This window comes from Panicum virgatum, chromosome 9K (assembly GCF_016808335.1).
Source record: "Panicum virgatum strain AP13 chromosome 9K, P.virgatum_v5, whole genome shotgun sequence".
Classification (NCBI taxonomy): domain Eukaryota; kingdom Viridiplantae; phylum Streptophyta; class Magnoliopsida; order Poales; family Poaceae; genus Panicum; species Panicum virgatum.
The window spans coordinates 57394997-57415135 of NC_053144.1; the positions used below are offsets into that span (position 1 = coordinate 57394997).

The 20139-nt window shown below is 52.0% G+C and overlaps 1 protein-coding gene across 1 annotated transcript; it reads left to right on the forward strand.

Moving 5' to 3' along the window:
• Nucleotides 1–2148: 2148 nt before the first annotated feature.
• On the forward strand, nt 2149–5218 carry LOC120652639. Its single transcript, XM_039930519.1, has 3 exons — nt 2149–2624; nt 3009–3475; nt 3570–5218. Exons 1-3 carry the CDS (start codon nt 2559–2561, stop codon nt 4894–4896), a joined length of 1860 nt encoding a protein of 619 aa, XP_039786453.1. The 5' UTR covers nt 2149–2558; the 3' UTR covers nt 4897–5218.
• Nucleotides 5219–20139: the final 14921 nt, after the last annotated feature.

Here is a 20139-nt window from a genome sequence, read left to right on the forward strand (position 1 = left end):
GCCCGGAGGGCGTACATGTGACCACCGGGGCATTCAATGGCGATGGGTAAAGCCGGTAGGGGCTACGGGAAAAGGAGAGGTATTCAGGGCCGCCCGCGTCGCCGTGTAGCGTACCATGCACTGCAGCTGGTGGGAGTAACCGCTGGGCGTGGCGGCAGCCGGCTACAGTGCTGCCTCGCCGCCGCGGCCGATTGCTTCTGCGGCACTCCATGGCGCGGTCCGCGCCGATCCATCGTCGGCGGCAGCCCCGCCGAACCATCGCGGGCAATAAATTGGCCTGCGGCTACGGCGGTGCCGCGCCAAGGCTATACGCTACGTACGGCCCCGCCCGGGAGCGCCTACGCCTTCTTCTTGCTGTTGATCGGGTAGGATAGGGCACGTCATGCACGCTCGTGATCGAGCTGCTAAAGATAAAAGATCTGCCGTGATCCTCAAAAAACAAAATGCTAGTTTGCGGAGACCGCAGTTGCACTTGCACATACTATACTGGAGTACTACCAGACTCCGTGCAGGAAGTACCGTAAATATCCTCCGAGTTAGTTGCTGCCATTACTAAGACCGTCCACAGTGGAGGGAGCAAATGAAGGAGCAAATACACTGTTTGACACTGTAGATGCACTGTTTGACACTGTAGACAGAGATGGCGTGGGAAACGAGGAGGGAGCAAATTTGCTCTTGCTCCCCCCGCTGTGGACAGCCTAAGCACCGTGACAGAATCTGCGTCCCTGTAGCTACATCAAGTCAAAAAAAAATTCAATCCTTTAAAAAAAATCGAAGTTACCTCAGGTCGATTCCGACTCTAATCGCAGTGCCGTGCCAATTTTCCTTTTCTGCACTACACCACAGTAATAGATGGCCACGGTCACCGTCTCTGTTCAGCATCCGACAACAACAGGGCCATTCTTGCATATTCCTAGCTCAACGCTGCAGTGATGCCTGGAAGCGCGGCGGACTGTGAAAATGCCAGACTTCTCACAGTGCTAAACAATTTTAATCCCCACTATAATCTCTACTGTGGTGTGGATAGAAAAAAGAGCTCTCTCGTTTTTTTAGATCAAAAAGCTCTCTCGTTTAATCCGTTCCTGGAAGCTCTCGACTCTGACATGAGCTTGCTGCAGCACCCATTCCAAGCCGGCAAGAACGCCGGTTTTACCACACCTCCGGTTCCGTCGAGGCGAGCGTTTCTTGTCGCCTCGCGGAGTAGCACCGTTTCCTGTTCCTTGCTCACCCAATCGCTCCTGCACGCACGTATACAGGAGCTCTCAAAAAGGTACACGTATACTATACGCATGCACAGGTTCTCCTACGTAAGACTGTACGCGTAGCTCTGCGGCTATCGTGTACTGTATTTTTTCAGCGTACAAAAAAAAAACAGATTCCGTCTCCCCCGTGCCGTGTCTCTGCCGAAAGCAAGGCCACCTGCTGTTCGTATTTACACGGATTTATCGCCTTTGCACACACACCCATAGTATACACAATAACACAACACATCCGAGTACCTGTACTCGACAGGAAGTACACCGACTCGGATATGAAGGGAGCCAGCCTGCTCGTAGCGATACCCCGTATTTATGAGTGCCGCGGCTTCGTATTTGCGCCTTCGGGTGTTCAATTTGTAGCCTTGTACTATGCTGTGTTTGGTTGGTGAGCACTGAGCACGCGTAATTTCTCTTCTCCGAGCTTTGCACTGGCCGCAACCAAACGCAGCTAAAAAATAAAACGAAGTTTGTGTGTAACATGTGGGATGAGCTGACAGAGCTTCGAGGGCCGGCGATTTTCGGTTCTAATTAAATGGATAGTGTGATCCTCCGTCCGAGCTTTTAAAACTTGATAATCTAGAATAAGCGAATAAACGAATCACGGGAAAAGAAAGGAGGGGGAAAAGAAAAGAAAAGAAAAGGAGGAAAGAAACTAAAATGGTTTGGTGTGAGGAGGAAGGAGGACTGCTGGTAGTGGGGCAGCACGACTGATTTCTGCCCTTTTAAAAGCTTCGCCACCCTACACGAGACCTTTTTTATTTTTGAAATTCTGAGGCTCTTTTTTTCTTTTTTCTATTTACTGAGCTGGTCCTGTCTGTGATGAGGAGCGTTGAGGGAGGGGGATGGGAGGTGTCGCTGGATGGGCATCTTGGCCAGCTAGGATGGCGAGGGATCGAAGCTTTCTCTGAAAGGGAAAGCAGCCAGGAGCAAGGGAGAGGAAGTGGGGTGCAGTGCAGTCAAAGCTGGCATTTCTCCGTCTGGCACAGCATGTATTCCTCCCCGCCCCCATTTCTTCCCCACTCGATTCAAACCCTGAAAAAGATTATGAAATACAATGCTCGCGATAGATTTGGGAGCTAGTATTGGCCCCCGTATATATAGCCTCCTCTCTCCTCTCGCATCCTCGCCTCGATTGCCCTTCCGGCCTTCCAACCTCCTCCTCCATCTCCCCCTCCGGGCTCCGGCTCCCCCTCAATCTTAGCCCCCCCCCCCCTCCGCGTGTGGGGTGTGTCCGGTGCCCTCCCCTCGGGGATCGATTTAAGCTTCGGCTGGGCTGTGCCGATTGATGCGAGGGAGGCAATGGCGGTGTCCTCGCCTTCTTCTGCTCCGGAGAAGAAGAGGAAGTGGCTGCTCAGCAACAGGAAGGTCAGTCCCGGCTCCCGTCTTCCTCCTGCGCTGCCTCCGTTCTCCCGGTTCCGTTTCCACCTTGAATGTTTCTTGGATTCCAAGAACTGCTCTTTCTTGGTAGTGCACGAATGCCAAGGTTGAGCCTTTTGACTTCTGGCCTTGGCGTCCAACCAAATGCCGGGACCCTGAAGAACCGTTTGGATCTTCGAAGCTCGCTGTGCACGTTTTGTTTGTTTCGCTCAAGCACAGCTGGATTCCAGCGCATTCTGCCCGCCTGTCCTGTTTTGGTTTTGTTTGCTTTGATTTGTCCTCTTGGATTGGTCAATCTTTCTCTGTTCATGGGGAGAATACAGCCTCTGGTTCGGAAATCTAATGCTTCCGTTCCTCTTCCATTTTGGCCAGGTGATCGACAAGTACCTGCGGGAGGCGAGATCGATTCTCGCGGCGGCGCCGGAGGCCGGCAGCGGAGACGCGGTGGCGGCGCTCGGCCTGGTGGACGCGGCGCTGGAGCTGTCGCCGCGGATGGAGGCCGCCCTGGAGCTGCGGGCGCGCGCGCTCCTCGCGCTTCGCCGGTACCGGGAGGTCGCCGAGATGCTCCGCGACTACATCCCCAGCTGCGGTAAGGCCTGCTCCAGCGATGACACCTCGTCCTCCTCGTCATCGGCGGCGGCGTCGCTGCTGTCCTCCGGCTCCGGTGACCTCGGCACGATCTCCCGTGCCAAGCTCCTCTCGCCGGACCGCCACCGCTCCGACGACGCCGAACCTGACGCACGGCCCGTCCGTTCCTTCCGCTGCTTCGACATCTCCGAGCTCAAGCGCCGCGTCCTTGCCGGCCTCTCCAAGAACCCCAACACGGACACCCAATGGAGGTACGAAACCTTGGACTTTTGCTAAGTTCCGACTCTGTGACGCTGATGATTTCTTGATTTGACAAGTTTCCTGATGGTTAATGCTCGCGTACAGGTACTTGGTCCTGGGTCAAGCTTGCTTCCACCTCGGCCTCATAGAGGACGCCATGGTGCTGCTGCAAACCGGCCGCCGCCTCGCGTCAGCTGCGTTCCGCCGGGAGAGCGTGTGCTGGTCCGACGACAGCTTCTCGTCGTCCGCCGCCGCCGCGGCTGTCGCCACCGTTCCGTCGGGGAAGACGTCCAAGTCCGGTTCGGCGTTCATTATCCCGGCCATGGAATCCGAGGCCGTGTCCCAGCTGCTGGCGCACGTCAAGCTCCTGCTTCGCCGCCGCGCAGCTGCCATGGCCGCGCTAGACGCAGGACTGCCGGCCGAGGCTGTCCGCCATTTCTCCAAGATCCTCGAGGCACGCCGTGGCGTGCTGCCGCACCCCTTCGCCGCCGCGTGCCTCGTCGGCCGTGCGGCCACGTTCCAGGCCGGTGGCCGCCCCGCCGACGCCATCGCGGACTGCAACCGCGCGCTCGCTCTGGACCCGGCATACATCCCGGCGCTCCGTGCCCGCGCCGACCTCCTCCAGTCCGTGGGCGCGCTTGCCGATTGCCTCCGTGACCTTGACCACCTGAAACTCCTTTACGACGCCGCGCTCCGGGACGGCAAGCTCCCTGGGCCTCGGTGGCGGCCGCAGGGCGGCGTCCGGTACCGCGAGATCGCCGGTGCTCACCGCAAACTGACCGCGCGCATTCAGGGGCTCCGCACCCGCGTCGCCGCCGGCGAGGCGTGCAACATCGATTACTACCTGCTGCTGGGCGTGCGGCGCGGCTGCACGCGCTCCGAGCTGGAACGCGCGCACCTGCTGCTCTCCCTGAAGCTGAAGCCGGACCGCGCCGTGGTGTTCGGGGAACACCTGGAGCTCGTGGACGAGCACCGCGACCTCGAGGCGGTGCGCGACCAGGCTCGGATGTCGGCGCAGCTGCTCTACCGGATGCTGCAGAAGGGTTACTCGTTCGTCATGTCCGCCGTGCTGGACGAGGAGGCTGCCGAGAGGCAGAGGGCGAAGGACGCCGCCGCGGCCGCGGCCGCCGCGCTGGCGGCCAAGCAGGAAGCCGCGAAGCAGGAACTAGCACAACCCGTGCCGGAAAAACCCAAGACCACGGAGGCCGCCCGTCCAAGGAGCCCGCCGGGCCGCGCGCCGAAGGCGAAACCGAAGCCCAAGGCGGCGGTGGCCGTTCCAGCGATGTCGAAGGCGCCGGCGGCCGTGACATCGACGGCCCCGGTGTACCAGGGGGTGTTCTGCCGCGACATGGCGGTGGTGGGCACCCTGCTGTCCCGCGGCGGCGGGTTCGACCGCGCCCTCCCGGTGAAGTGCGAGGCGATGAGCTGCTGATGGCACTCCGGCCGCGGACGGAGACACATGACATGTGCGACGTGGCGTGCACGGAGACGGAGACGGACGGGCAACGTGAGATCCAGCGAGGTGGCGGGAAAGGGGACATGGGTTTGAATTGTTTGGTCGTCCAACTCGCTCGTTGTACAGTTGGGGAAGTGGAATTGGAGTGGAAGCGGAAGGGGAAAAAAAAGAGGCCAGAGTAAAAAAAATGCTGGGATGCAGGATGAAGGGAGCTATTGACTGTAAATTTTGGCTGCATCTTCATGAAGGCTGTGTTTAGTTCCAAAATTTCTCTCTCCAAACTTTACTATTCGCCTATTACATTAAATCTCTTGTCTCATGCATGGAGTATTAAATGTAGATAAATAAATAAACTAATTGTATAGTTTTGATCTACACGACGAGACGAATCTTTTGAGCCTAGTTAGTTTATGATAGAACAACAATTATCACAAATAAATGAAAAGTATTACAATGTCCGATGTGACTTTTTTTACCACTATTTTACGGATGTAAACCCAGCCGAATTCGAGTTGTTACCCTTTATCTCCTGCGGCAGGTTTTACGCTGAGACCTGCTCCGGTTACTGCCGTGTACAGTCCTTTTCCCTTGCTGATGGTTTTTACTCCGAGTCCAGAATCTGCACTCAGCCCCATGATCATACTGCCCTCATTGCTGCCTGCGCTGCGTTAAGCATCATTGCTCCGTGGCTTCTTGCTCTGTTTTCACCATCCTCTTCCCCGGGTCGCATTCGCATCCGGCCAACGCGTCTGTTCAGAGTGCGGGGATGGGGGCGTGGCCGCACGTAAATGGTGCGCAGTGACCGATCGCGGGGGACTGCTGCCCCGGTCCTCCCTGCCATCCCTGCCATTTTCAGCGGCCTTGCGATTCGGTTGTGGTCTTGTGGATAGGGAGAGGAGGGAGAGGGAGGGAGGCCGGAACGGCCCGATGCGATCTAGCGCGGTGGCAGACTAGATGCCCCTCGGTTCTCGGCGCCTGCCTGCCGCCCGCTTTTGCAAGCAAGCGGAAAAGCCATCGCGTTTTCACCGGCGCCCCCCCGTCGTGGATAAAATCCCTGCCGCCGGGGACCCAAAGCTTTTCACTTTCCCCCGGCTCCCCGCCCGCCCGACCGCGTCCGTGTGGTCACGGAAAGCGAATGGTGATGGCCTCTGCACTGCAGTGCAGGCGCGAGGGAAGCGGCGAGAATTCACTCCCCGTCGCCGCAGCCGCTCGATGGCGTCACGGGAAAATATCTAGGCGGCTAGCGGAGCCACCTCGCCCGTGATCCGATCCGGGCCGTAGAAGGGCGGTATCCCGGCGTGATCTCGCGCCGTCCACGGCCCGGCTAATCGCCACCCGTGGACTCCAAACTAGGTGACAATTGGTAATCATTAGGTGTTCCTCCGACCCTCTGTAGTTCAAAATTTTATATTATTTCTTCAAAACCATATTTTAATTTGAAAAACTATATAAAATTTTGAACTAAAGAGGGTTGGAAGTGCACCTAAAAGTCACCAATTTACACCCCTACTCCAAACTAACCGGCTGACCTGATGGGTGAAGTGAACTGGTGAGGCGCTAGCCTGCCTGTGATTGCATCAGGATTACGCGGGGGCGCCCTGGTGGCGTGGTGGCCGGTAGCGCCCGCGCCGTATTCGCCAGCCGATTCGTTGTCGCAGGGAAGGGCGAGAGGGCCCCCGCCCCAGGGTTTCATTTACCGACCGGACCGGCCAAATCGCCGGGGTCCGGTACCGGTATACCGGTCCGGTTTGGCCGGAAACCGGTCGAATTCAAATTTGAATTCAAAAAACTCAGTTTAACCGGTTCGTACCGGTATACCGACCGGTTAGACCGGTTTACCGGTCGGTTTGAATTCAAATCGAAATTTAAAATCGCATGTGTAACCGGTTTGGAACGGTTTACTGGCCGGTTTACCAAGTGGGTCTTAATGGCCGTCTCATTTTTTCCTTTTCTTTTTTGGTTTAACTTTAAATGCCCGAAAAGTATGATAAACGAACGAATTTTTGAGAAAAATTGACACCATTAGATTCGTCGCACCTTAAAGTATTTTTAGGAATTTTTTGAGAATTTTTCATCTTTTTTGAATTCAAATTGAATTTTGAATTTGGGCCGGTTTGGTACCGGCCCAAACCGGAACCAAACCAGACCGGTTCGACCGGTAACTGGTCAAACCGGATCGGTTCCCACCGGTTTTGTAAACCCTGACCGCCCCTGGGCTGGGCGTCGCCGATTCGATGGGGCCGCGCCTCGCCGTCGACCGTCGTGATGGTGGTGGGGACGCACGGCGTCCATTGCTTAATGCCGCTTTGAGCTGGGCGCTCAGCCCTGGATCGATCGCCATTGGAGGGCGAGGTGATAAGACTGACGGTTGCGAGCGGAGCACGGTTGCGAGCCCGAGCCCGAGCCAAACCTACCATGTGCGGAGCCACGTGACCTGATCCACGAGCGAGGCATGGCCGCATGGCAGCGATCGTCACCCTCGCCTCGGGAGGCGCGTTTTGAATGATTAGCCGGAGCAGGAGGGGAGCTCGATTGGTTAATAACTTTTACTAATCCATGTCGGCCCGGATTAAGCCACGAGCTGAGTACAGCGAGGAAGGGCATGATTAGCTTTTTTTTTGTCTACCCATCAGTGTAGTACTCCCGTACTTACCCGCACGTAAACAAACCAGAAACCGCGCCTTTAGTTTTTTGTTTGTTTTTTTACAGCGTCCGTGTCACACAAGTGTCGCGCCCCCGTAGGCTGCGTCGAGGCCGGGGAGCCTGCGTGATCTAGGGTTGGATCCCCTCTGCAGGCTTCGCTGCTGCTGCCGGTGAGGGATGGTCTGTGCCGACCTGGCTAAACAATGGCTCGTACCACGGAGAGGTACTCGGGTTACTTTTCACGCCCTGGCAGCAGCAGGCAGGGGGATTAAGTTAAGCCCTGATGATGCAGCGTGACGGCACCGCGCAACGGATCGGTGGCATTTTTTTAAACAAACACAAAACTATACCACTCCTAAGGCTGCACCGACCACTTTTGTTTGGTCCGCTTGTGCGGTCTCGCGTGCGAATACGTACAGCTCGGGCGCACCGGCCACGCCCCCGGCTCCGTCCGGGGTTAAAGTAAGCGCGAAAGATCTGCCGAAATCTAGCTCCCCCGGGGCGGGCATCGCGCCGATCGGATCGCTCGCCGGCCATCGGCCGTGTCCACTTGGCTCTCACGAGAGCGCTCCACCCATTTTCTGCCGCTGCGGGCATAGCCGAGAACCGTCAGGCTACAACTGTACATATCTAGCCACCACGAGGCCACGACGTGGTGGCCGTTGCGATCGACCGGGCTCATAACGCAACGGTCAGGAAATGAAAAGAATATCACGACGTGGTGTGCTGGTAGCTAGGAGCACGGCGGTGGCAGGGCAACAGGTTGGCAGAGGGAGCCTCCGACGCGACGCGACGTGCCCCCCGGCGTTGTGGCGTGACGAGACGTCGAAGACGGATGGACTGATGATTGCGCGATGATGATGATGACGACGGCATAAAGAAACGCGGGAGGGATGAGCTGTCCCCGGCGGCGGCTCTGACACGCGGGAGGGAAAACACTTGTTTGACCGCGGCGCGCAGGACGACGGAGCAGCGAAGTTTGAAAACCCGCCGGCCAGGGTCAAGAAATGAAGAAACGCGACTAGCTTCAACAATATTTATGTATAAATTTTTTTTGTTCGGTTCGAAAATGCCGTGGCCGGGGCATATACCGTACCCCCCCCCGGCCAGCTGGGCACGCGCGCCGGCACATCCGCACATGACGGGAGCCCGGCGAGGGCCAGTAGGCGCGCATGGCGCCGCACTGTCTATGGAGAGCAGGAGAGGTGTGCAGGGGCGTGGTGTGGGCTCCACCGCGCCGCGCCCGACCGGCAACGGACGGTGAGAAGAGGCAACGGCTTGCTGATCTGTTTGTCGAATACGATGGGCTAGTCCGGCAGATCGCCGCCGCCGCCGTCGCTGATCGTCGCCCGGATCCTCTGCTCCCCCGCCGAGCAGCTTAGCTTGGGTAGGAAGGGTACTGTGGCGGCAAGTTGCGGCTCGCACGCACGCTGGGGATCCCGGCCGTTTAAGTTCCCGGGGGGCAGGCAGCGGCACCCCTGTCGTGCACGACACACCGTGACAGATCCGCCTGCCCGGCCTCCCTGGCTCCCACGATCCGCCCGGCCCTCGCACGGTTTCCACATGGGCTTGCTGGGGAATGCAGGCGTCCGAGCGAACGGTAGGACGGTACGCCGCTTCAGAAAGCTCAGCTGCGCGTACGGGTACCCTACGGGCCACGGCGCGTCCCTGTGGACTTTGGCGTAAATCGCCAGCCCGTTCGCAGCGTGAGTGGATCTCTTGAGATCTGGATGAATCAAAGTTAGCTACCGGCTACTACTACTAGTAGTAGTAGCAAGTACAGAGGACTGGGCGAGTCGCGTCGCCTTCAGTTCCACGGCGCCGATCGAGCCGGGCGCATTCAATCTGGTCGCGTTCCTTGCCAGGACGGGCGCACGGGCGTGTTAGTTCTGCCCCCACGCCGGACAGGATCACCCGGAGCTGCCTCGCCGCGAACGAAACCAACAGTGTTCTGCGCTTGCACGAGACCGGCGCACGGGCGAGTTGAGCACCCAACACGCATTGGCCCGACCGGCCGGAACGCGCGTTGGCCCGCGGCGTGTGGTACGCACGCGTCTTCTCGATCCGGCGGCGGCCGCGGCGCCGTACGCCGAGGCCGGCAGCGGCCTCGACGCCCGTCCCCGTCCCACGGGGGCAGCACTTGTCCGGCCACGATTGGCCGGCCGGGACGACGCAGATGCATGCATATTCATTGATCCGCTCGATCATGCAGAAGCTCACAGCAAAGCCGTTTTTACACTGACACCAGCTTTTTTTTTTGGCCCCTCGCCGGCGAACAAGGCTGCAGCGGAGGAGCAGTAGTTTACGGTTCGCCACGCGCGTCGCCGCGTGGGGGGTTGGTGAGTTCTTCTCGTTCCGGGCGGCAGCAGCAGGTCGCGCGCGCGCGCGCATGTCAACGACATGCCCGCACGGGGAGGAGAGCCGCGGGGTCGTTGGGTCCGCGCGTCGGCGCGTGGCTTTCCAAACCATCCCTTATTCCCGCTGTCTTCGAGGCGCCCGCGCGCCACCGCCGGCCGGCCGGCGAAGGGGAGGGGGGACAATTATGTATTTCGGAGCACTTTTGCAAACATTACAGCCTCTGGAATTGGTGAGGCCATCGATTGGGTTGCCTTCTGGCTGACGAACCAAGGGAGAAAGGCTATCATGGCTAGCTAGTTCGTTCGGATCGTGGTGCTCCATTGACATGCTCGCGGGCCGTCGCGTGTTCACTGTCCAACATGAGTCGTTTCGCAGAAGAGAGAAAATAAGCTGTCGTTGAGAACTACTAGCACATTCCGGCGCTGGTACTGTACTGAACTGCCTTGCGTAGTGCTTCGATGTGTAAAGAGCTAATAGCGATGGCACCAGCCCGTGTGATTTACTAGTTACTTTGCACCATGATGTCTTACAAGGCATGCACTAGAACCACACAGTATATACAACCACCCCACGAGATTCCAAGTATATTTGGCGCCATTTTGTCTATTTCGTGTTATATTGTGATCCAAATTCATTATACAAGAAAAGACTCTCTAAATAGACATTTGAGATCTGATGGGAGATTGTTGGAATTTGGACTTGGCCCATTAAATATTTCAGTTATTCCAAATAAATCACAAAGACCCATGTGGTGCAAATTTTTAATCCCACATTGCTAATAGAAGTTGAGGATACCATGTGACCCTCCTATATATCTAACCCATAGGCTGCACCAGAAAACATCAATCCGATTATTCCTCTTGAAAGCCGCCGCTAGGCGTTGTAAACACACACCCGATATAGTGAAGATTTGCTGGCTGACGCCTGTGGTTTTTGCCTTTCGCATTGGAAGAGTTTTCCACGTTAAATTCTCGTGTCTCCTGTGGTTTTGATCTTGTTGTTCTTCACCGTTTCTTTGTCGTCGTTTATAACAAGTGGTACCAGAGCTTTGGCTAGGGTTCCACGATGGCATCGACGAAGTATGATCTACCGCCGCTGGATTACAAGACGAGATTCTCGCTATGGCAAGTCAAGATGTGTGCTGTTCTGGTGCAATCTCAGGATCTTGATGACTGATGAGGTGCTGGAAGGCTTCGGGAAGAAGAAGAAGGATGAGTGGACCGCTGAGGAAAAGCGGAGAGATCGTAAGGCCCTATCTCTGATTTAGCTTCATTTGTCTAATGATATTTTGCAAGAAGTGCTACAGGAAAAACATGCTGCAGAACTCTGGCTCAAACTGGAATCGATCTGCATGTCCAAGGATCTAACCAGTAAGATGCATATGAAGTTGAAACTGTTCACGCTTAAAATGCAGGAGGGTGACTCAATGCTGAGTGACCTATATGTCTTCAAAGAAATCGTTGCCGACCTAGTGTCGATGGAGGTCGAATATGATGATGAAGACTTAGGTCTTTTTTTGTTATGCTCTTTGTCCAGTTCGTATGCAAGTTTCCGTGACACCATATTATTAAGCCGTGATGAACTAACCCTTGCTGTGAGGCACTCCAGTCTAGGGAAAAGATGAAAGGCATGGTGCAGGTTGATGGATCGTCCTCAAGGGGCAACGCTTTGCATGTTAGAGGCAGATCTGAGCATAGATCATCGAGCGACAATAACGATCGTTTCAAGAGCAATGATAGTAGAGGCCGCTCCCAGTCCAAAGGTCCCAAGAAAAAATTATGTAAGTACTGCAAAAAGAAATCTCACAACATTGAAGAATGTTGGAAATTGCAGAATAAGGAGAAGAGGAAAAATAATTCTGATGGTAAGACTAGTGTTGCTTCTACTGCTGATAATTCTGAATCAGATTGTCTGGTTGTCTTTGCTGGTTGTGTTGCTAATCATGATGAATGGATATTTGATTCCGCATGTTCATTTCATATGTGCACTAACAGAGATTGGTTCAGTTCATATGAGCCTTTGTAGAATGGAGGTTTTGTGCGTATGGGAGATGATAACCTGTGTGAGATTGTGGGCATCGGTTCTGTTCAGATCAAGACCCATGATGGCATGATTCGCACACTGAAGAATATGAGACATATACCATGGATGAAAAGAAATCTAATCTCGTTGAGCACACTTGACAAAGAAAGGCTCAAATACACTGGTTCAGGTAGAGTTGTAAAGGTATCAAAAAGGTTCTCTTGTATGTTTGCTGGGTAATCTCAATGCTTCAAATTTATATGTTCTCAGAGGTAGTACTGCGCATGGTTCTGTTTCCGCTGTTGCTGCTGTTGTTAATAATTCTGAACCTAGTAAGACTGACATTTGGCATATGCGTCTTGGACATATGAGTGAGCTTGGCATGGCAGAATTGATGAAGAGAAACCTTCTGGATGGCTGCATTTTGAGTGGCAAGAAGTTATGCAAGCATTGTGTCTTTGGTAAGCACAAGATGGTAAAATTCAATACCTCTGTTCATATCACAAAAGATACACTTGATTATGTACATGCTGATTTATGGGGTCCTTCTCGTAAACCTTCGTTTGGTGATGCTCGTTATATGCTTACCATTATTGATGATTACTCTAAAAGAGTGTGACCTTATTTTCTGAAAAACAAAGATGATACATTTGCTGCTTTTACAGAGTGGAAAGTCAAGATAGAAAGGCAAACTGAAAAGAAAGTCAAGGTACTTCGGACTGATAATGGTGGAAAATTCTGTTCAGATGCTTTTGATGATTATTGCAAGAAGGAAGGCATTGTTAGGCATCACACCATCCCATACACTCCACAACAGAATGGTGTGGCCCAGCGCATGAATAGAACCATCATCTCGAAGGCTCGTTGCATGCTGTCCAACGCCCGCATGAGCAAGCATTTTTGGGCGGAGGCTGCTAACACTGCATGCTATTTAATCAACAGGTCGCCTTCTATTCCACTCAACAAGAAGACACCTATTGAGGTATGGTCTGGTACACCTGCAGATTATTCACACTTGAGAGTTTTTGGCTACACTGCTTATGCTCATATTGATAATAGAAAATTAGAGCCTAGAGCTATTAAATGTCTGTTTCTTGGTTATGGTTCGGGAGTCAAAGGATATAAATTGTGGAATCCTGAAACTAGAAAAACTTTTATGAGCAGAAGTGTTGTTTTCAATGAGTCTGTGATGTTTACTGACAGCTTGACCATAGATGATGCTTTAGTTGAAAAATTGCAGCCACAAGTTAGTGTGCAGGTGGAGCTTATGGATGACCAGAAAAATGAAGTTGTTGGTAATAATATTTCAGACAATGTTCCTGATACTGTTCAGCAATCACCTCTAATTTCACAGTCTATTTTGTAATAAGAGGAGGATCTAGACGTACCAATTGCTCTTCGCAAGTCAAAGAGGAGTTGTGGACCTCCAAATTGTTTAATTGAGGAGTGTAATTTGACTTATTATGCTTTGAGTTGTGCTGAATAGGTGGAGGATGCTAGTGAGCCAGCAACTTATACTGAAGCCATTGATTCTGTTGATAAGGACAAGTGGATCTCAGCTATGCAGGAGGAGATGCAGTCCCTTGAGAAGAATGACACATGGGAGATTGTGCACATGCCTAAACAAAAGAATTTTGTCCGCTGCAAATTGGTCTTCAAAAGAAAGGAGGGTTTATCTCCTAGTGAGCCTCCAAGATTTAAGGCAAGGTTAGTTGCAAAAGGGTTCAGTCAGATTCCTGGTGTTGATTATAATAATGTGTTCTCTTCAGTTGTCAAGCATAGTTCAATTCGTACTTTCTTTAGTATTGTTGCTATGCATGATCTTGAGCTTGAGCAGTTAGATGTGAAGACTGCATTTTTACATGGAGAGCTTGAGGAGAAAATATACATGGATCAGCCAGAAGGATTCGTAGTGCCAGACAAGGAGAACTTTGTTTGCAAATTGAAAAAGTCCTTGTATGATTTGAAACAGTCCCCTCGTCAATGGTATAAAAGGTTTGATTCATTTATGTTGTCAAATGGCTTTAAAACATCTGAATATGATAGCTGTGTATATATTAATATTGTTGATGGATGACCTATATACTTGCTGTTATATATTGATGACATGCTTATTGCTGCCAAGAGGAGAGTAGAAATCACTACATTGAAGAAATTGTTGAGTAGTGAGTTTGATCTGAAGGATCTTGGTGCTGTTAAGAAAATTTTAGGTATGGAGATTACTAGAGACAGAAAATCTGATTTATTGTTTCTTAGTCAGCATAATTACATTAAAAAGGTTCTTCATCGTTTCATTATGCATGATTCAAAGCCAGTTAGTACTCCTATTGCACCTCACTTTAAATTGTCAACCGCTCAGTGTCCTAGTTCAGATGAGAATGTTGAATACATGTCAAAAATTTCTTATTCTAGTGCTGTTGGTTCTTTGATGTATGCCATGGTTTGCTCTCATCCAGATTTATCATATGCTATGAGTTTGGTCAGTAGATACATGTCTAATTCTAGTAAAGAATACTGGAAGGCAGTTCAGTGAATTTTCAGGTACCTCAGAGGAATAGCAGATTCTTGTTTGAAGTTTGGGAGAACTGATCAGGGACTTATTGGTTATGTGGATTCAGATTATACTGCTAATTTGGATATGTGCAGGTCACTCACAGAATATGTGTTCACTGTTGGCAGTTGTGCTGTGAGTTGGAAGGCTACTTTGCAGCCTGTTGTTGCTATGTCTACCACAGAAGTAAAATATATGGCTATTGCTGAAGTGTGTAAGGAGTCAGTTTGGCTGAAATGTTTGTTTGCTGAGCTTTGTGGAGTTGATTCTTGCATTGACCTATTATGTGACAGTCAGAGTGCTATTTGTCTCACTAAAAATTAAATGTTTCATGAGAGAACAAAGTATATTGATGTCAAGTACCATTATGTTCGTGATGTCATCTCACAAGATAAATTAAAGGTCATGGTCCGATTTGTGCTACAAGAGAGAATTTGTCTCAAGGTGGAGTATGTTATATTGTTGTCCAAATTCATTACACAAGAAAAGACTCTCTAAATGAGCATTTGAGATCTGGTGGGAGATTGTTAGAATTTGGGCTTGGCCCATTAAGTATTTCAGTTATTCCAAATAAATCCCAAAGACCCATGTGGTGCAAACTTTTAATCTCATATTGCTAGTGAAAGTTGAGGATACCATGTGACTCTCCTATATATCTAATCCATAGGCTGCACCAGATTAACATCAATCCGATTATTCATCTTATAAGCCGCCGCTAGGCGTTGTAAACACACACCCGATATAGTGAAGATTTACTGACAGGTGCTCGTGATTTTTTCCTTTCGCATTGGAAGAGTTTTCCACGTTAAATTCTCGTGTCTCCTGTGGTTTTGATTTTGTCGTTCTTCGCCGTTTCTTTCCCATCGTTTATAACATTTCGTACATTTCCATACATAGTGTCACAAGAACATATCGGCAGCGCAAACATGCACGCACGCACAAACTGAATCTCTTCGATAGTTAGATCCAATCTGATCTGATGAATCATGACTAGGTGCAAATACGAGAGTTCGGCCGTCTGTCGGCAAGACAGCACCGCGTACGATGATTCATCAACAGCCGGTCGACCTTTTCTCTACGCCAAATTTAATTTGCAGATCTTGTCACGCGTCCATATATGCTACCTGCAAGCGCATCTCGGGCTGATCAGCCGGTGGACACTGCTACCTGCAAAGGACGATACGCTTTGCATTAAACCACTGCAACAACCGCCGGAGTTCAACTTCAGTTCCTTCGCGCATCATCTCGGACAGACTAATTATCGCGAGTTTAGTGGGCGCGCAGGTCCGCGCACTGTGCAGCCGAGCCCTTGAAACTTTTCCAGTGGATAGCAGCAGCCAGCAGGGCGCATGGGCATGGGCCACGCATGCTGCTGCCTGCCTGCGCTCTGAAATTCTTTTGGCCCCGTAATCTGGGTACCGGCGCACCGGCGGGCCGCGACCACGCAGCAGAATCTTTCAGGTACTACCACACCCAACACGGCGATCCGCGCCATAGAAAACCCACCGCGCCGATCGAGCAAGCACTTGTAATTGTAAATTCTAATGGCTGCCAGGCAAGAAGATTAGCGACTGATACAGAGCATACGTCACAGGGATGGCCTCCTTCAATTAGCGCGTTGTACTATATAGACGGAGAAATCAGCGGCCTCCAACTTGTGCGACAGGGTAATATTCAATGTCGTCGCCCAAAACGATCCACGGTTTGGGTACAAGGAGATTAGGGTAATATTAGGGACTGCAGGGCCAGTACTGTATACTATCTTATCCCAATCACTTCTTTTACTGGGTCATGCACGCGTAGTGGTCTGGGGGGGGGGGGGCAGAGAGAGAGAGAGAGAGACCGTACCTCCTCGTCCTCCTCCTATTGGCCACTCCTTTTTTTTACTGCGTCAGCATGGAGCACTAGCTGCGTATACACTCTAGTTCTATTGAACTGCAGATCAGTAGCTGGGTTCATGCCGATTGACACGGATCACAGTACACAGTTTGGTAGTGGAGTTACAGTATCTCGCTTGCTAATGCCTTTTTTATTAATTGGGTTGGACTTGATGAACTGTCAGCCTAGGATGCCCATATCTGTATCACACCGATGGGTGTGATCCAGAACCATGCACGTACCACCAGCGGATGTAACAGTATTAAAATTGCCAGAGCAAGCCGTAGTGGGCGGGTAGTGTGGTCAATCAGCATGCAGTACCACCAGAACTTGACCTGCTCACTTAATTTTCTGTTCTGGACTCAAATTAAACTGCCCTAATTTAAGCGTTCCCATTTGCTATAGCTTTCGACCCTAATAATATGGCCCTGTAATTTTTTTTAGGTCAAATCCTAATTAATAAGCTATAGCATCGGAAGAATTTCCTAAGTCCCATCACGCTTGTTGCCGCGCAGCTGAAGTTTATGATTTTTCACATGAAAAGAGGGTACACACAACGACCACGCTTGCTGCGAAATAAAGGCTGCCCAACAACAATAACCGCAAGCTGCACAGAGAAGGGCACGGCACATAAATCTCTGAAGGACCACGCTGCCGTCCTCGATTCAGAGGGGAAAAAAGGTAAAGCAGCTGCGTTTATTTCTCCATCCATACTTGTTCCCCTGAAGATCGAAAAGGATGTACACACGCACAGTACAGTGCGTGTGAGTGTGTGAGGCAGCAACACGTGACAGGGAAAAAGGCACCAGCATCAAACCGATGGCAAATTCAAGGCATGCAGGTAGATGTTAGTACACCTTTTTTTTTTTTTGCAGATCGAACACAACTCAGTTGAAGTACCAAACTGCCAAACTTATTGCCTTATTGGTAACGGGCAAGAGGGAGTTGGGCAAGAATCTGTGGAGAGCGTGCATTGATGGAGGGAAGCATGGGCGCAGTCGCGCAGAAAAAGAGTGGAGGGGCCGGGACAGCCGTGAGGCGTTTTCTTTGAGCGGAGCCGGGTCATGTGAAGGAGCGTCGTAGTGGCCAATGGGCATGATGGAACTCATGTGAACGGGCATCTGATCCGAACGATGCATGATGCATTGGCTGTCTCGTCACAGACAGCCTATGACCCCCTCTTCGTTTTAGCTTGCAGGCGATGCATCATTCATGTATCGTGGAACTTGTAGTCTGCCAATGCCATGGAGCATGCAAGTTTGAGCCCTTGGGTCGTTGTAGCCATAAAATGAAACCAAACCACGCCTGGAATAGCAGATGCCAGCTCTGGTAATTGGGCGATTTTGAAGCGCGTTTCCACATGTTCCAAAGTCTTTGAATCGGAGATGTCAAAGCGATGAAATGTTCCATTTTCAGGTAGCGCGAAAAAGAAGAAATATGATCCGTTGCAAACCACGTCTTAAAATTGGATTGTTCGTACAGTAAGAAAGGAGACAGAGAATTTTTTTTATATAAAAAGGACGACACTTTTTTTTCGATCGTGAACTAGGTTGGCGCAGTAGTTACGCTCAACTCAACTGATGTGATCGCGCAGGAAAAAGGCAACTTTGAACACTACTCTAGTAACAAGGGCATGGCGGTACGGTCGATCACCGGACTGGATAGTACTTGGCGCTGAAGATACTTACTCTTAACTAACCCATCGATCTAATCCTCAAGCGATAATCAGAAAACAATCACGGCCGTACGCCCGCCCGCCGGCCCATCGGAGCTGCAGAGAGACCGGCCAATAATGAGCCGCTGAACAGCACAGGCACATCCTTTCCCGGCTGGCGAAATTCCTTCCGGCACGCTCTTGCTCCCCTGCCCTTCGCTTGGATGGAATCGAGATGGGTTTTTGCAGCTAAAGGCCACGGGGGTTAGCGTAAAGTGAGCTTGCCCATCACGGCGATCTGATGGGATGGCATGGGATGGGAGTACTATGATTATGATCGGGCGCAGGCGTCGGATTCCATTCCGTCCCGTTCCAGCGGGGGTGGAGACGGGAGAGGAGAGGAGGAGCTGGGCGGCACGTGCGAGTGGGGGCGGGCCACACATTGCCGGGCGCCTTGACCTTACTGGCTTAGAGCAAGTATTACGGTCGGCGAGGAATCGGCGAGATCCCAGGTGGCGGTGAGAGAAATGAAGAAAGAGAAGAGATCGGGTGTCTCGCGACGCGCCAACTGAGAGCCGGCGGATGCGCGCAGCGTGCGCTCTCATTGGCTGCACAGCACTGACCGCTTGCAGCTGCTGCCTGTTGCCGCAATAAATGAAGCCACGCTGGTGTTTCATTTCGTCTGATGCAGGCGCAACCATAAGCGTTGCTCTTATTAGGCCTGCGGCGCAGCAAACCCCCGCTGGACACCTACGAAAGCAAGGGATTTTTAGCCTGTACTTGCCTCGATGCCGTTGCCTGTCCCGCTGATGATGAGTCTTCTTCTTCTTTTTTTTTTGAAAGCTACTGATGAGGAGACTTGCTTGTGCATGTGTCATGTGTGTTTTGTTTTTCCTTTGGTGTCCTCCCTCATTTAGGTCAGTCGCACGTGACAGCGGTGCGGCTGGCACGGGTGGAGACTCTTTCTTGTCAGTTGAAATGGAAAGTGGTCTTGTGATCGGTCATTCATTAGCAATGAATGGTAACTTGATAAGTACAACGGATCAACTCGCTAGCATGGCCCATATCAAACATAGCAGTCTTGTTTGCATGATGCGGATGCGTGTGTTTACCGTGACCGTGCGTGGATCGCACTGCATGCAAAACTGTCACCGATGGGGCCGAAAGAGATCACAGCCAAAGGCAATGGTACGTGGCCATGGCCGCCGCAGGTTCGGTCTGAGGTTGTCGTACGCAGGGCAGCCGGGCAGGCGGCGGATCATGGATCGCCATAGCCTGGGGCCCTTGTGAGGCGGGGCAGGCAAACGACTAGGAGAGTTCAGAGTTATGGATAGGGAACGAACCAGTCGGGAACGAAAACGACAGGCCGGATGGCGGAGATTCCCGTTCCAGGCCCGGCCTCGGGCGCAGCACAACTTGCGCCAGGATTATTGACCGCCCTTTTCCAGCGGGCGCGCATGGCACGCCCTGCCCTTGCCTACCCTGCTGCCTCGTTCCGGTCCAGAACCATCTTTGCCGCCTCTTCAATACCGGGATCGCAAGAGGATACGACAGAGAGTGGAGTGCAGGTGGTGAGAAAGGATCACGATGGCATCATCCGTCGCGCTCGCGTCGTCGTCCTCGTCACATGGAGAGAGAGGGAGAGAGTGCATTGTTAGAATTAGCCAGGCTTAAACATTAGAGGCTAATAACCCAAGATCTTAACATAACCTAGTTCATGACAAATCAATCTAATGCGGAATAAATTGGTAAACATTATACCAGCGTTAGCAGTTGCAGCAGCCATTTACGCATGATCCGTAGAGGAAGTAGGCGTTCTTGTCGGTGTAGAAGACGCAGCAGCGAATCGGCGTCCTCCGGGCGCCAAACGGGAGTGTTTGGCCTTCCAAACCCCTCCAGTGCCCTTAGCGATCAGACTAGCGGTGGCTAGGGTTTTAGAATGACGTGAATGGGTTGATTAAGGTGCTAACCACGACCTTATATTTATAGGCACTGTGGGGCTGGGGGCCAGCCTCTGGAAACGGGCCTAATGGGCCTGCTGATCACAGCCCATTAGGGTTATATCATTAGGTTTCCTTAATCGCGTTTAGATGGTTTAAACGCTTCCTTAATA

Bases quoted from the DNA above. Each gene is read 5' to 3' on its own strand.
- LOC120652639 (XM_039930519.1), top strand. From the start codon at position 2,559: ATGGCGGTGTCCTCGCCTTCTTCTGCTCCGGAGAAGAAGAGGAAGTGG. The intron at 2,625-3,008 runs GTCAGTCCCGGC...CATTTTGGCCAG, and splicing joins GGCTGCTCAGCAACAGGAAG to GTGATCGACAAGTACCTGCG. The intron at 3,476-3,569 runs GTACGAAACCTT...GCTCGCGTACAG, and splicing joins AACACGGACACCCAATGGAG to GTACTTGGTCCTGGGTCAAG.